This window comes from Doryrhamphus excisus, chromosome 3 (assembly GCF_030265055.1).
Source record: "Doryrhamphus excisus isolate RoL2022-K1 chromosome 3, RoL_Dexc_1.0, whole genome shotgun sequence".
Classification (NCBI taxonomy): domain Eukaryota; kingdom Metazoa; phylum Chordata; class Actinopteri; order Syngnathiformes; family Syngnathidae; genus Doryrhamphus; species Doryrhamphus excisus.
The window spans coordinates 24,334,552-24,351,112 of NC_080468.1; the positions used below are offsets into that span (position 1 = coordinate 24,334,552).

General features: G+C 42.4%; 1 protein-coding gene across 7 annotated transcripts; it reads right to left on the reverse strand.

The window, feature by feature from the left end:
- Positions 1–603: 603 nt before the first annotated feature.
- si:cabz01007807.1 (uncharacterized) lies at positions 604–16,497 on the reverse strand. 7 transcript variants are annotated; one of them, XM_058068755.1, is made up of 32 exons: positions 16,361–16,497; positions 16,227–16,271; positions 15,170–15,235; positions 15,014–15,076; positions 14,905–14,934; positions 14,783–14,830; positions 13,429–13,467; positions 12,581–13,360; positions 12,421–12,504; positions 12,258–12,350; positions 12,123–12,185; positions 10,817–10,876; positions 10,710–10,745; positions 10,570–10,638; positions 9,646–9,690; positions 9,514–9,558; positions 9,352–9,438; positions 9,217–9,279; positions 7,990–8,061; positions 7,771–7,896; positions 7,619–7,708; positions 7,483–7,536; positions 7,329–7,403; positions 5,379–5,495; positions 5,192–5,299; positions 5,070–5,114; positions 4,929–4,991; positions 4,638–4,706; positions 4,516–4,555; positions 4,346–4,394; positions 2,156–2,501; positions 604–2,083 (listed from the first exon to the last, which is right to left on the reverse strand). In XM_058068755.1, exons 1-32 carry the CDS (start codon positions 16,481–16,483, stop codon positions 1,679–1,681), a joined length of 3,498 nt encoding a protein of 1,165 aa, XP_057924738.1. In that variant the 5' UTR covers positions 16,484–16,497; the 3' UTR covers positions 604–1,678. The 7 variants fall into 7 exon arrangements, with proteins under 7 accessions (XP_057924738.1, XP_057924736.1, XP_057924737.1 ...); XM_058068753.1 differs by having other exon boundaries at positions 7,483–7,533; positions 9,646–9,714; XM_058068754.1 differs by having other exon boundaries at positions 5,070–5,111; positions 9,646–9,714.
- Positions 16,498–16,561: the final 64 nt, after the last annotated feature.

Genomic DNA, 16,561 nt, shown 5'->3' on the forward strand with positions numbered 1-16,561 from the left:
ACAAGATGCAATCAGAGAAAAAAATACAAATTTCAGCCATAAATACGACTTGCATCGTGTTTTCAATAAATAAGTCGTGACGTCTAGGATTGAGTTATTATGATTATGAGGATTATGTCTGTTGTGAGATAATCAAACCTGCAATGATTGTTGACGGCGAACAAGTCTGGCGCGTGTTATTAGTGACACCTAGTGGCCGGTGTAGGCCACAGTTCATCAAAGTCACTTATAAGTTTAGTCCCTTAAACTGGAGGTCATATAATAATTAATTTAGGTAAAGGATATGTACATTAGCATTTTTTAAAAAAAACTAATAACAGGCGGCAGTCAACCACAGAACAAAGAACTACAGACCAGCTATTGTTGGTAATTTATTGATAGCACACTCTTGTGGTAAAATGGAATGTGATCATGACAATAAATATTCAAATTTCAGTAATACAAATTCAAACAAATGTAAGATTTAATTTAAGGCTTCCTTTAATGTGCCTTCAATTAAATCATTGTCTTGTAAGACATTGTGTAACTGTTTGGCAACTGCTTTGGAAAGAAAAAAAAGGTTGTAATTACCTGATTAATTACCTAAGACATATGCATCAAGGCTGGCTTTTTAAAGAGGTTTAATTACAGCCACTTCAAATGATTGTGATACATAGCCTGTCACGAAAACACAGCAGTAGAACATCTTTAAGCAAGATAGTAGGTATTGGCTCCAATAAACAAGTTATTTACATCTCATTTTAAACCAGAACTAACCGGAATGAGTCTCAACTAGTAAATACATACCAAAACAAACGTCATAATTGAGCGAGTTTCACATTGTGAAGTCATCGTTATAAATTCTTTATTCCATCATTCACTTTTACAATAAAATACTTCCAAAATCAAAAAGATACTTTAAAAACATTCACATATCGAAAACTATGACATAATGTATATACAGTACATGTGTATGCAATGTAACAACGGATGGATATGCAACTACATAAAACAATGTACAAGTTATAATTTGCAACACCACCTTATGTATTACTGACAAAATACTATAATGTTCCAAGATGATTTTTTTTTATTGTTTTGCTGTTCCTCAGTTCAATCAAGAAGTTGTTTAGAATGCAGGGCACTGTTATTGTTGATGGTGCAGTGAAAAAGAGTGAAGAATCCAAAGCCACCGTGTGGTGGGAGCTCCACCATTTCACCCACAAAGCAATAGTGTTTGTTAAAATATGTAAATCAAATGCCCTCACAAAATACAACTAGAAAAACAATGATTTGTCATCTTTAAAAAAGGTGGATTTCCCTCCATCCATCCACTTGTTCTCATTATGGTTACGGGTAAGCTGGAGTCTATCCCAGGTAACTTCAGACATGAGTTGGGGGTACACACATGACTGTTCACCAGTCAATCATAAGAGATGCAGACACACCTGTGGAGTCTCCCATTGTATTGTGTATTGGGGAGGTGTGTGTGTGGGGGGGGTGTGGGGGCTGAAAGTATGTGGAAAAACCCAAACATGCAAACTCCACAATGACATGTGAAACCCTATCTCCTCTCTGTGAGGCAGACGTTGTAACCACAAGGCCACCATGCTCTCCAAAGTGTATTTCTTCCAACCATCATGCAGTATCGTGGAGCACTTCCATATTTCCTCCACCAGGTGCCGCTGTTCCCCAACGTTTAAAAGTTCCCAACCGCGCTCTGTAGTTCTTCCCTGATGGCGTTGAGCTCCACCACTCCATCATTGAGAATATTTGCAACCTCCTTTATCTGAGCCACAAACTCCTTCTTGCAGGCTCTCTTGAGCTCCCGGGATTCCTTGAGGAAGTACTTGTCAATGCCACTTTGAAATTTGTGGAGTAAGGCCAAGTTCCTGTCGGTGACCTGCGTAGCTTGCATAATGGGCGAGTCCACCAGGCTGATCATCTGCACTGCTTTGCGCACCTCCCAGTCCTCGGAGTAGTGCTGTGTGCCCGAGCGAAGGAAAGGATGCCCGCGCAGTTTATAGATGCCGTGATTGACAAAGTGAAGGATCTTGGCTACGTCCTGAAAGTGGAGCTCGTATTCCTGCAGTAGCCCCTCCACCTGATAACAACACATGCAGCTGCAGCTAGAAAGAAAAGCACATCAAAACAAACACACACACACACCGCTTACCTTCTTGCGCTCCTGCATGTTGTTGACGTTATCCGAGATGGTCGCTGAGGCTGTGGTGATCCCTCCAGCGGTGGCCACACCCACACCGACAGCCGTGACAATGAGGGAGGCACCGAGTGTGAATGGGGCTAAGGCAAGGCCGGCGATGGCCGTCACGCCACCAACGGCCGCCGTGGTTCCACCGGTGATGCCCGCCGCCTTGGCTTTCTGGTGGAAGACTCTGATATCATCAGCGAGGGCGTGCAGCATGATGATGTACTGCCAGAAGACCTCGGCACGCTCTGTGAAGACTTTGTTGAAGACGCGGAGGCCTCGCTGAACCTTTTCAGCCAAGACAGTGAAGGACCTGCCAGAGGAAATATTGTTATTATACAAAATTTACATTCATTCATTCATTTTTCTACCGCTTATCCTCACGAGGGTCACGGGGGTGCTGGAGCCTATCCCAGCTGTCTTCGGGCGAGAGGCGGGGTACACCCCGGACCGGTCGCCAGCCAATCACAAGGCACATATAGACAAACAACCATTCACACTCACATTCATACCTTTGGACAATTTGAAGTCGCCAATTAACCTAGCATGTTTTTGGAATGTGGGAGGAAACCGGAGTACCTGGAGAAAACCCACACATGCACGGGGAGAACATGCAAACTCCACACAGAGATGGCCGAGGCTGGAATTGAACCCTCGTCTCCTAGCTGTGAGGTCTGCGCGCTAACCACTCGACAAAATTTACATTCTAACAGAAATATGTGTCCTAAGACACTGTTCATGAGCACCAAATATTAAAAAAAATCATCTCCATCACATGTTTGCTCCACTTTTGAGAGAAGCAATGTTTTCATGAAGGAAAAAAAACACTTTACTCATGGACATGAAACCGCCACTGACCCCACACCCAGCGAGAGGAGCGCTCCGTGGATATACGCCCACCACTTCATAGAAGACAGCTTTGTAAAAAGGCAGACTTCACTACAAATCTTAAAAATAGAGCATGGAGCTCTGCCAACTATCCGTCAGTCAGCAGCATGAGTAGGAGCTGCAAGTTTTCCTCAGTTAATAGGCTAAGCTAGCATGATGTTGCTATAATAATGGAGTTGCATGTGATATCTAGCATCTATTACATTGGACAGCGTGTATACCATATGTGAAAAGGAGACAAAGCGCATAATAGTGCTTCTTGGAGACACACACACACACACTGTTGGAGTTTTGCGTTCCCAGTAGGGCTTCCTATATTACTATGATATATACAGTGATCCCTCATTTATTACGGTAAATTCGGTCCTTCTAGACATGAAACAACAACCCTATAGTCACATTTACTTTTGTAAATAACCTTCTTCTTTCTCTTTGGGCTTTTCCCTTCAGGGGTCACCACAGCAAATCAATCTCCTCCATCCAACCCTGTCTTCTGCATCTCAACATGTCCTCCTTCACTACATCCATAAACCTCCTCTTTGGTCTTCCTCTACGCCTCCTACCTGGCAGCTCTAAACGCAGCATCCTTCTACCAATATGTTCACTATCTCTCCTCTGGACATGTCCAAACCATCTCCAAGGCCTCTAACATGTAGTGTCCCTCTCGTTCCTGATCCTATCCATCCTGGTCACTCCCAATGTGAACCTTAGCATCCTCATCTCTGATACCTCCAGTTCTGCTTCCCATCTATCTACTATTATTGAAAATTATAGTAGATATAATCAGTCAAAATAAGTAATTTAAGGCATAGATAAAACTCCAGCATGTTTGTGTGTGTGTCACATTAAATGTGTTCCATGTGGAGGCCAGGAAGTGACTAGGGTTCAGAGTTGAGTTTTTTTTCTTGTTGTTGGTTTCGGCCACAACATGAGCCGGTGTAATTATTATTACTATTACTGACACCTAGCCACCAATGTAGAATACTTCATTCACAATTTGCCTTGTGTCAATAGCTTATGTTTATCCATGTTATGGTTGAAAATGTTTAATTTTAGCAGAAACTACTAAAAGCAATTTGCTTAAATATGCATTTTTTTATACGAATATGCCACAACAAACAGCGTCACTTTGAACTGTGAAATACTATAACCCCATTATTCCTACATCTAAGTGCAATGAGTTTGCAATATTCTTCATTGACCTCCTGTCCTGGAGTCTCCTCACTAGGGAGACATCCATGACATTGCAATGGGAAAAAAAACACCTACTTGGAATCATTGCTTTTGTCATCTTCATCTGGTGGCAACTCATCCCATTCTGAAAGACGACAAAGCAACAGGAAAATATGTTTTTTTTTTTCTTTCTGATTGATTGACGGCATGAAGAGGCGTGTCACTCTTTTGAGCCTAAAATGTTAACAGAGTGGTATATGACTCACGTTCAACTGTGTGCCACCATTCCATCAAGCTGTCTGTGTCCTGCAAAACGGAGCGCAAGAATAAAGCGACATCTCCTACACAATAACTACAGTGGAGTCAAACACTGCGTGGACACACTTACTCCGTCGGCGTCGCTGTCCTCCAGATCCTTTGCAACATACCCATCCTTCTCAGCAGCCATCCATTCAGCCTAGGAAGAGAAAAGACACCATTAGCGCTTGAGCTAGCAACGTTCCCATCAACATGGAGACATGCTTTGGAAGCTATGTCGACAAACAAGTTGATACACACGTCACAGGCTGGCTCCTTGTGTGTTTACATTTTTACACATTTGACTAATTTTCTATCTTAAGCTGAGTTTTTGAGCAGCCTCAAATCGGTTCAAATCGTGAAAATGATGTTAAAAACTGACCTGAGCCGCCTCTGACAAATGGTTGCCTGCGGAGTCCTCGTTGCCGCCATCCCACACTTTGTTCTGCCAAGAAACACAACAACAACGCGTGTGAGCGAGTGTTTAGGTGTTCCTCAGAACCAAACCTCAGACCCTGCTCACCTTGAATTTGGGCTTTCGAAAAGGTTTGCGCTTTAACTTTTTCTGCTTTAAAAAAAAAAGAAGAAGACGAAGAAGTCAGTGTTGAGTCGCTCCCAAAAACGAAGCTTTAAAAGTGGCGTCACCGGTTTGCAGATTTCCAGGTCATCCACTTCACAGTCGTAGTCTACTTTGGGCTTCTGGCGGGATTTTCTGTTTGGGATGACATCATCCTCGTCCAGCCAGTGGTCCGACTGTTGAAAGGGGAAAAATGAAGCCAAAGCACTTCGGAAAATGCAGCAATGGTAATATTAAATACATTAAAAAACATACATTATATGCCTGTGCAGCATCAGCATGGCTGTGTGCGAATGGCTCCCCCAGTTCAGATGAACTGTGGATCGGCTTTTGTCTGCGCAAAGGCACCGGAGTCTTGAATTTGTTTTGTTTCTAAAAGAAAGAAAAGATATAGTATCCGCGTGTGTGTGTGCTTAAGACGATCAATCAACACTTTATTAAACAAAACAGGTGGATCATGGTGTCAGAAAGTTTTTGTTTGTCGCCAATAACATAATGTTGCAAAAAAGTTGATTATACTCCATGACTTTCTACTACTGTAATACTGTAATGTATTTAATGAAAGTGTGATATTATTTTTACCAATCGTATAATAAAATACAGATAAATCATATGGGAGGCACTTGCAGTACTCGCATCATCCTGAAGGAAATGCCAGCATGTTTTTTGACAGCAGTAACAAAAGGAAAGCAGGCAGTAAAATGCATCAAAGACATTTTTATGCACGATTGAATGAATGTGACTGCCAAGACGTAAGATTACAAGGTTTCCTCTACATGTAATTTATCGAGGCGCGGCGCCACGGTGAAATAAAAACTGCCACACCTTTGTTTTTTAAACTTGAAAACATTCATTCATTCATTTTCTACCGCTTATCCTCGCAAGGGTTCCAGGGGGTGATGGAGCCTATCCCAGCTGTCTTTGGACGAGACTGGTGGCCAGCCAATCACAGGGCACATATAGACACACAACCATTCACACTCACATTTATACCTATGGACAATTTGGAGTCGCCAATTAACCTAGCATGTTTTTGGAATGTGGGAGGAAACCGGAGTACCCGGAGAAAACCCACGCATGCACGGGGAGAACATGCAAACTCCACACAGAGATGGCTGAGGGTGGCATTGAACTCGGATCTCCCAGCTGTGAGGCCTGCGTGCTAACCACTCGTCCGCCCTGAAGCCTTGAAAACAAAACTTGAAAAACATTCATTGATTTTCTACCGCTTTTTCCTCAAGAGGGTTGTGGGGGTGCTGGAGCCTATCCCAGCTGTCTTCGGGCAAGAGGCGGGGTACACCCTGGACTGGTCGCCAGCCAATCACAGGGCACATATAGACAAACAACCATTCACACTCACATTCATACCTATGGACAATTTGGAGTCGCCAATTAACCTAGCATGTTTTTGGAATGTGGGAGGAAACTGGAGTACCCGAGAAAACCCACGCATGCACGGGGAGAACATGCAAACTCCACACAGAGATGGCCGAGGGTGGAATTGAACTCGGATCTCCTAGCTGTGAGGCCTGCGTGCTAACCACTCGTCCACCCTTGAAAACAAAACTTGAAAAACAATTTTCGGTAATATATTGTATGACTGCATATACTGTAAATGCTATATAGATGAATATATAGCTTATTATTAATGCACACATTGACGATAATTACTTTGAAAACAATTATAAATATCATGCAAATGCTTCTTTGTACTTTATTTTGATAAACATGCACCGGAATGGCCTTTCCCCCACGTTGGCCCTTGCACATGTGTGACCAGATAAACGTACGTGACACATCTTGTTTTGATGTTCACTGTGATTCTTATCTTCAAGAGAATGAAAAATAGTCTGTAAAATGTGGAGTCAATTGACAACAGCTCATCACAGGCTTAACCTATGGATGCCAGCATATGTAATCACTCACGTTTCAATGTCATTCCACTTCCTGGCAACTTTGTTTACACATTTTGCCTCTGTGGAAAAAAAATCGCCTAAAATGGCCAGGTTGTCTTTGGAAAAATGGCTGGGATTGCTACAGAAATACCTTGTTATATGTAACACATTTTCACAGCCTGTGTCCAATTATGGCCTGCTTAATTTTGACAGGTTTGGCAGATAAACACATCGGCTATAATTGGATCCTTAACAGCACTTGACAGGTTTAATCATAAATACTATAAATAAAGTGATAATGAAGAAATACCTGCTTTTGAGCGTCTGCTGCATTCAGCTCTTCATCATTCAGCATGACATCAAGGAATCTTCTGTTCATGTTCTCCTGTTATTAGGCGCCAAACAAAACCAGTCAGACCTTGCTTCAAGGTTGCTCATTCCACTTTAGAAATAACAAAAAGCACCTTGGAGCTGCGGCGACCCAGGTATAGCCCCTTCTTCTTTCCTGATTTTTTCTGCTGAAAAAAAAATAAAAAAGTCAGGTCAGAACAGCACAGTAAGCTGGAAGCTGATGTAGAATTCCAAAAAGGAGGAAGTTACAGATTTGTAGTCCTCCGGCCAGGAGAATTCGTCATTTAATCCAGCAGGCATGCTAGCAGAGGTGGCACCGTTCATATCCATGAGGCGACCCTAAGGACGTTTACACAATGACATGTACAATACACTCACATTAAAGATGTTCATAAAACTACCTGTCTGGTGGAATGGAGACTTTTTAACTGGTCCACATCTTCAAACATATTCTCCTTTGAGTCTGCGTGACTGCTGAATCCATACGCCCCCTTGGGTTGCTTTATTTTTAGATTCTTTTTGCCATTCTATGGGAACAAATAAACACAACAGAATGCCAACTACAGTGTCCATCATCACCAATTGCTGTGGAAGAGTCTGGAATTCAAAAAAGGGCGTACACTAGTGTAGCCGTCAGCCTCCTCTTGTCCCACTTCTTCTTCCTCATTCATGCTGTTGTCCAACATGGCCTCCTGGGGAACCGGTTTCACATCATTTACTATTTTTGCTATGTCACTCTGAGTGTCCTAATATTAACAGCAGTTCACTTATTTGTACACTTGTATGACAGTTAATATTATGTACGGGCATAATATATTCATTGATTGTTAAGAATTAATCAATTGTTTGTTGATTAATCACATCTTGACTCAATGATGTAAAATAGTGTGCACAACATGGGTGCAACCAGCAGAGGCGCTGTTGATTTCGGTCTCAACTAGTTTGCTATGTCAGCTATGGAAAGTTGAGCTACAGCCATGCTAAAGCACAACTCTTTAATTAATTCTTAATAAACTTAATTAACTCTTTAATAAATTAATCTGAAAAAGAGGTTGTGAGCCTTCAATTAATAGAAGGGTACAAAAATAAGACATGATCGGCGGAACAACAGGCTTTACTGCAGGCTTCAATTATCTCACAAAAGGCAATAACAGTAACATATAATAATGGGGCTGTCAAATGCTTAAAACAAATGTAATCAGATTAATAACAGATTTTTTTTTTTTTAAAAAACAAATTAATCACGATTAATCACAATTCGCAACTATGTCTGAATTTTTACTTTAATGTAGCTACAATTTTTACTGTATTTAATGAGTAGAAAGAAAAACGATATATCGGCGGATGAGTGGTTAGTGCACAGGCCACACAGCTAGGAGACCTGAGTTCGATTCCACCCACGGGCATCTCTGTGCGGAGTTTGCATGTTCTCTGGGTACTCTGGTTTCCTCCCACATTCCAAAAACATGCTAGGTTAATTGGCGACTCCAAATTGTCCATAGGTATGAATGTGAGTGTGAGTGGTTGTTTGTCTATATGTGCCCTGTGATTGGCTGGCGACCAGTCCGGGGTGTACCTATCCCAGATGGGATAGGCTTCAGCATACCCTCGCGACTCTAGTTTTCTCCGGGTACTCCGGTTTCCTCTCACATTCCAAAAACATGCTAGGTTAATTAGCGACTCCAAATTGTCCACAGGTATGAATGTGAGTGTGAATGGTTGTTTGCCTACATGTTGTTTGCCCTGTGATTGGCTGGCGACCACACATGCTGGGATAAGCTCCAGCACCCCCCGCGACCCTCGTGAGGATAAGCGGTACAAAATGAATGAATGTGTGCGTGTGATACCTGAGAGCGCCATCTGGTGGTGGACTCATTCATTGCCATCCTTTTCTTCATTAAGTTGTTGTCCTGTTACATGATGGAGAAGAGAACAGCAGTTTACACATGCGGTGCCTTCATCTCCATCACATGATAGGTTACCTTGCTGTCAGTAGCTGGGTGTCTGTGGAGGAGGCTGGTGGATGCACGCCTCAGCAGCTGGTTGACTTTCTTCTTCAGAGGTTTCTTCTTCATCCGCCCAAAAGAAAAGGGTCAGACTTCAACAAAGACAACAAGGCTGAAAAGCAAAAGATAATGTCCTACTTGCTCTCCATCTTTCCTTTCTGATGGTGAATCATAGAAATCGTCCTGAGAAAAGAAAAATAAATATGATAGAGAGTGCAACCTACTCCTCATCTTCGTTGGAATGATGCAGGCGAACATGTGATGGTTTACCTTTGAGCCTCTCCTGGACATCAGGGAGAACTTCCTCTCCTTTTTCTGTAGCACATGTTCAAACCTTAGCTGATGTTGTGTTTAAGAATAAAAGGTACAGGTAGTAAACCAGGGGTCTCAAACACGTGGCCCGCGGGCCAAATGTGACAGGCAGGACACTAGTTTGAGGCCCCCGCCTTGATATGAAAGTTTAATGTTAGTGTGGCCCGCGCAAGTTTGATATGGATGCTGTATGGTATCATGTACCCAGAAAAAATTATTACGTTTGATTAATGTTCATGTTAAAGGTTAAATAACTGTTAATAGTTATCCTCCCGATCCGTGTGGAAGTGGTAATTTTTTGGCTTTTTTTTAAGTTTAAAGGAAATAACTTGGAGGCTACCGTTTAGGTCGCTAGCTCTCTAGTTTGCGAGTTAGCATGTGTCTCAAGACCCTGCAGTTGCGCAATATGTTGTAAATAAAAAGAGTATAAATGTGACTATAGTCGTGTTTTGTCATGTCTACAGGGCTCTAATAATGCTTTGTTCATTTTAATCTGAAAAAAATAATTTGTCTACCCACCAACTATATGTGGTTTCTTAAGTTTTTATTATTTGCCCTTTTATTATTAATATTATATTTATTTATTTATTACTGATTGATTGATTTTCTTTATTCTTGATTTGTTTATTTATTTTTCATCTTATTTTGTGTAGAAAAATAAAAAGTAAGACATTTGAGAACAGTAGAATGTTTTATCAGAGCTTTTCTTGTAGAAAATTGGAACCAAAGCGAAGTTTTTTAAATTTTTTTGTTTTTAATAAATGCGTTTGTTTTTTTTTTGGAAAACCTGATGCGGCCCAGTCTCACCCAGACCCGAGCTCCAGTGGCCCCCAAGTAAATTGAGTTTGAGACCCCTGTAGTAAACAAACAATGATGAGTCACCTTGCCGTGACTTCCAGCATCATCCTGATCTTCTCCGCTTTCCCCTCCTTCCTCAGAATCCATCTTCACCTGAACAGAAAGAAGATTTTGTTGGCTTTCATTTTTTTTTCCCTCTGTAGTCAGTTTAAAAGAGCTCTTACTCTCAGAGATTCACGACGGAGTCGAAGCTTCCCTGCCTTCAAAGACAAAACACAGACATGGCTCAAGAGCTCCACTGGAGTGCAAATGAATAAAAAGGTTTTCTTACTGGTTTAAAGTCGGGGTGGAGTTGAGGACTGTCTTCTGGCCAGTCTTCTACACACCGCTCCTATTTTGGACCATATTTGATGAATATACATTGCTTTAAAAAATAAGTATAGTAGACATTTGTGTAAATCTTCTCTACACTAATGGCGTACTCACACTCCAACAGTGTTGAACTTAGGTGCACTTCCTTTTGTGGTCCCCACTGAGGGGCTGTATGCCGTGCAACTATATTTTTCGGCTTCCAGTGTGGGAAAATCTGAAAATACCGGGTTGCCGTTCCCACGTAGAAAAGCCAAAGCGCTACTTATGAAAACAATGACGTCACCGAATCGTCGCCATAAGTGGAAGATGACAGACTTATGCGCATGCGTTCTTTCTTTTTCTATAGTTTGGTTCCGTTGATGACTGTTTACAGCGCCACATGCAGGTGTGCATTGTTTATTACATTGTTTTAACCTAGTGATTTGTTTCCGTCTGGATGCAACCATTTACTAGTCGCAGGCAAGCGAGCATGTCATGGGTTTTGACTGAGAATTTAGCATTACCATATGAAAAGCAATGACATTATGACTTGATCTATGATCTATGACTTGGGCCTGAGCATGGTACAGTAAACCTCGGATATATCGGACTCGGATATATCGGAAATTCGCTCACAACGGACAGATAAAAAAGAACCGATTTTTCTGTAATGCATTTCCAATAAAAATTCATTGCATATATCGGATTTTTTATAACGGATTTCGCCTATTTCGGACAAAATCTCCAGTCCCGTTCCAATGCATTTCCATTAAATTTCCCTCGCATATATCGGATGGCCGCATCGTTATGCTAATCTTGTTGATGTCACTGGCTATTGTCTTTCTCCTGGCTCCAGATTTAGGACAAATATAAAAGTGAGTGACGTCAATAATACTAGCACAGCAGTGAATGAGATCTTAACCTCACTATTGGAAATAACGTAGGCCTGATGGGCGTAACAGGGCCTAGCTTAATTAACAATTTGTTATGCTCAGAGTCCAATAAAGTTAAATTCTCATTACCTTACGTCTCTTTTCATTGCCCGGTCCAGGTACATTGGAAACATAGTCAAGGAAGTGCCTTTTTATAACGGATAAAATCCGATTACGCATATACCGGATATAAATCCGATATATGCGTAAAACGGACATTTTCCAGTATACGCATATAACGGATTTCGCTTATATCAGACAAAACCAGTGGGAACAATTGAATCCGATATATCCGAGGTTTACTGGATGATTGGTCTAGTGTGAGTACATTCAAAGACAAGTCTGTCCCCAAACCTGTCCAATCAGCAGAATGTCCTCAAAGACAACATAGTCCTCTGGCTTGACTTCTATATTGTCCTGCAACACAAAGTGGCTCATTAGAGGCTCATTATGAGCTAATCAGCACCCCAATTGGAACAAAGAACGCACCTCGGCTTTGGTTCTGAGGCGAAACGGAGGTATGGGTAGCGGTTTAAACGGTTTCGGAGGAGGTTTCGGCGGCCCAGCTGGATCTGGTTCCACCTTGACAACCAAACAGACATCACTTGCAGCTCAGCCAATAGCAAAATGTTATGTTTATAAAGTGGCTTACGGGCTTAGCTGGCTTGGGGGGCTTTTCCGGTCTGGGAGGTCTGGAACGAGGAAGTGGCTTTGGTGGGCGTCTGGAGAGTGTCCCCTGGAAGTTTGGAAGAAGTGGATAACATGACTTTGTGTCAGATTGCATGTCAAATATTAAAAAAAAAACTACATACAAACTCTAACTCGGTCGGGGAAGAGTCCGGTGAAACCATTAGTTTCCGGGCCTGACTAAAAGGGGTCGGCTGGAGGATTCCATGTTTACTTCCCTGGGGAGTAGTGAGTACAATGTCATTTGGTGCATTAGAATGCTCTGATTGGACCAGCTGGGCCGATCCAAAAATGTCCTTGCTATCGGGCGTCTTTGCACCAAATGAGTCACTGGCACGACCGCCATCTCCAAATAAATCCTTCACTATCGGGCTGGGGAATGGCTCTGCAGTGGAGGAAGGGGAGAATACATCCAGATCCGAGCCAGATAATCCAGAATAAGAGAATCCTCTCCCGTTTGTTTGAAACTTGGTGGAGGCAGAATAAAACTGGTTCCCCAGTGGAGCTTTTGAGGTGGTGAAGAGATCCTCTTCCGTTATGACAGAAGGCTGGAATGGATCCGCTAAGAGACTGGGAGACGTATCAAAGACCTTCCCATCCTCCTTGGAATTTTGGAAAAGATTCTCCATGTACGACTGCGAGTCCTTGTAGACGTTCCCAGGAGGATTCTCTTTGTAGGTATCAACTGAGTTGCGGTTGATGCCATTATAATGGCCTCTTGAAGACGCACTTTGCGATGTCGAGAAGTTGTCCTGTCTGTTGTTTTGGCTGAAATCCTGAATGAAGTCCTTCTGCGAGTCAGACACTGTGGCTCCATTTTGAGGCACAGAGACGCCATCCATGTGGGTCTCCTGGGAGGGTTTCAAGTCAATATCCTTGTCACCGTTGTACTTGTTCCCGGATTCCTGATGGCAGAACATGTGACTGTTACAAACTTGTCAAGGGACAGTCAAAAAGCAATACTGGTCCTTACCAAATAATACGAATAAAAAGGGTTACTGCTGGCCACATCCTGCAAGGAAAAACAAGACATTGAGGCATGTTAGACTGGCTGATGGTCTTCACAGTAGTTATGCTCCATTCTGTGATGAAGAGACAACTTTAGATACATATGCTCACTCTAATGCATCTAGCGCACAAGGGTGAGTACACCCCTCACATTTTAGCATTTTTATGACAGTATATCTTGGCAATAATAGAGAAAGTAAACATGGATATACTGTAGCGTAGTCAGTGTACAGCTCGTATGGATTTATTATGCACTGAAAATTAGTCAACACAAAATCCATCCATTTTCTATACCGCTTATCCTCACAAGTGTCGCGGGTATGCTGGAGCTTATCCCAGCTGTCTTTGGGCGAGAGGCGGGCTAAACCCTGGACTAGTCACCAGCCAATCACAGAACACATATAGACAAACAACCATTCACACTCACATTCATACCTATGGACAATTTGGAGTCGCCAATTAACCTAGCATGTTTTTGGAATGTGGGAGGAAACCGGAGTACCCGGAGAAAACCCACGCATGCACGGGGAGAACATGCAAACTCCACACAGAGATGGCCGAGGGTGGAATTGAACCCTGGTCTCCTAGCTGTGAGGTCTGTGCGCTAACCACTCGACCACCGTGCCGCCTCCTGATAACCAGTATGCAGGGAAAAAAACGTATTACTGTAATTGAATACTAGACTACTACTAAAAGACATGGTTTCGTTGATAATGATAATGATATGATAATACTGCTTATCCTCACAAGGGTCGCGGGTATGCTGGAGCCTATCCCAGCTGTCTTCCGGCGAGAGGTGGGCTAAACCCTGGACTGGTCCCCAGCCAATCACAGGGCACATATAGACAAACAACCATTCACACTCACATTCATACCTATGGACAATTTGGAGTGGCCAATTAACTTAGCATGTTTTTGGAATGCGGGAGTACCCGGAGAAAACCCACACAATAAACTCAAAATTCCCTCACCTATTTTTCGACTCACTTCATACACTAGCCTACCTCCCCTTTCGCTTGCTCATCCTATCTGCAGTCAGAACGCAATCTCGATGCCTTCACTGACTTGTGATGAGTCAGATATTTCACATTCTTTTTGAAAATGCACATGTCTCTTATTTTGGTGTTTTAAAAAAAACAACAACAAAAAAAACATGCTTAACTGAAGAGCTGCATGGTTGCCACAAGTTGCTGACCCTTGCTCAAACTAAACTTAGATACATATTTCATGAGAGCATAACATAAACTGGTTGTGCATGTCACAAAGTGCTCGCTACTGTGAGTGAAGGTCAAAACAAGAGAAAAGGGTGTGGACGTCACCTGGGCTGAGGCAGGCAGCGGCTGATTGTTCTCCGTCTTGAAGGCACTCTGAGAGCAGAACAACAACATGATATGAGACACAATGCCTTCTGGAGGTGATGAATGTTGATCTATGACTTCACCTGTGTCAGGTCACTGTCAGCGAGGCCATCCTGTAAGCAAAAAGACATTTTTATTCAAAAACTTAATATTTATTCAAATATTCCTGCTAAGAACTGAGAGGGCGCTCACTTGTTTACGTCTCCACTCATCCACAAGAGAAAAGCTGGAGTCGGAGGCAGACGAAATAGGAGTCTAAGTAGTATGATAAAGAGACAGTTGTCAGGATATTCACAGAAACAGAACCGAATCTGATAAAAATATGTATATATAAATATATATACATACCTGGTACTGATTGTGGAGTGGGGATTGGGAAGCTTTCTTCAGCATGTTTTGCAGCACAGCAATACTCTGCAAAGACAATGAACCCTGATCCATTTTCTATGCCATTTATCCTCACTAGAGTCACAGGGGTATGCTGGAGCCTATCCCAGCTAGGATAGGTACAACCCGGACTGGTCGCCAGCCAATCACAGGACACATACATATAAACAAACAACCATTCACACTCACATTCATACCTATGGACAATTTGGAGTCGACAATTAACCTAACATGCATGAAACTCGAGTACCCGGAAAAACATGCAAACGCCACACAGAAATGTCCAAACGGAGATTCGAACCCGCGTCTTCCAGATCTCTTGACTGTGTTGTCAACATGCTAAATGAAATGATCATTTCATTCATTCATTTTCTACCGCTTTTTCCTCACGATTGTCGCGGGGGGTGCTGGAGCCTATCCCAGCTGTCTTCGGGCGAGAGGCGGGGTACACCCTGGACTGGTCGCCAGCCAATCACAGGGCACATATAGACAAACAACCATTCACACTCACATTCATACCTATGGACAATTTGGAGTCGCCAATTAACCTAGCATGTTTTTGGAATGTGGGAGGAAACCGGAGTGCCCGGAGAAAACCCACGCATGCACAGGGAGAACATGCAAACTCCACACAGAGATGGATGAGGGTGGAATTGAACCCTGGTTTCCTAGCTGTGAGGTCTGTGCGCTAACCACTTGACCGCCGTGCCGCCTGAAATTATCATTGTTAAATAAATATGCCAAATAATGATATTAGTTCATCTTGACAGAAAACTACAAATTTTGTTATTTTGACTTGAGTACACAACAAAAGTAATTAATGCAGCCCAATTAAACATCGTAAAAGAGAAAGTAGGTGAAGTGATTGTTGTGTACAGGAATGTGTCAAACTGGTTGCATGACAGTGCGAAATTCATTCACCAGTCACAGAATGGGGGACAATATGAACATATATTTCATCACACAAAGTTCAAATAATAATATTTTGAATCAATTAGAAAAAAAAAATCCAACTTACAGGTCGTCTCTCGATTGTGGTGCTGTCGCCAATTGGCGCCCGCTCCTGAAATAACATTCACACAAGCTTAAACAAATATCAAACAAACAAAGCTTTGCGTTCGTGTTTTGCCGTCCCACACAAACTCAACTTACCGTTTCCGCCCTCATGTTACCCTTATCTAACTTTGTTGTAATCTTCGGTATTTCTGCTAAAAAGCTTTTGTTTCCTTGTGGAATGACAGCAATCAAGCCGGCTGTCTCCACGCTGTTTATCATATCACCTTCCAGGGATCTGTCAATGCTCTGTGAGCAGGTCAAAACATCCGGTGATTGACTTTCAAAGTAAAAGCACAC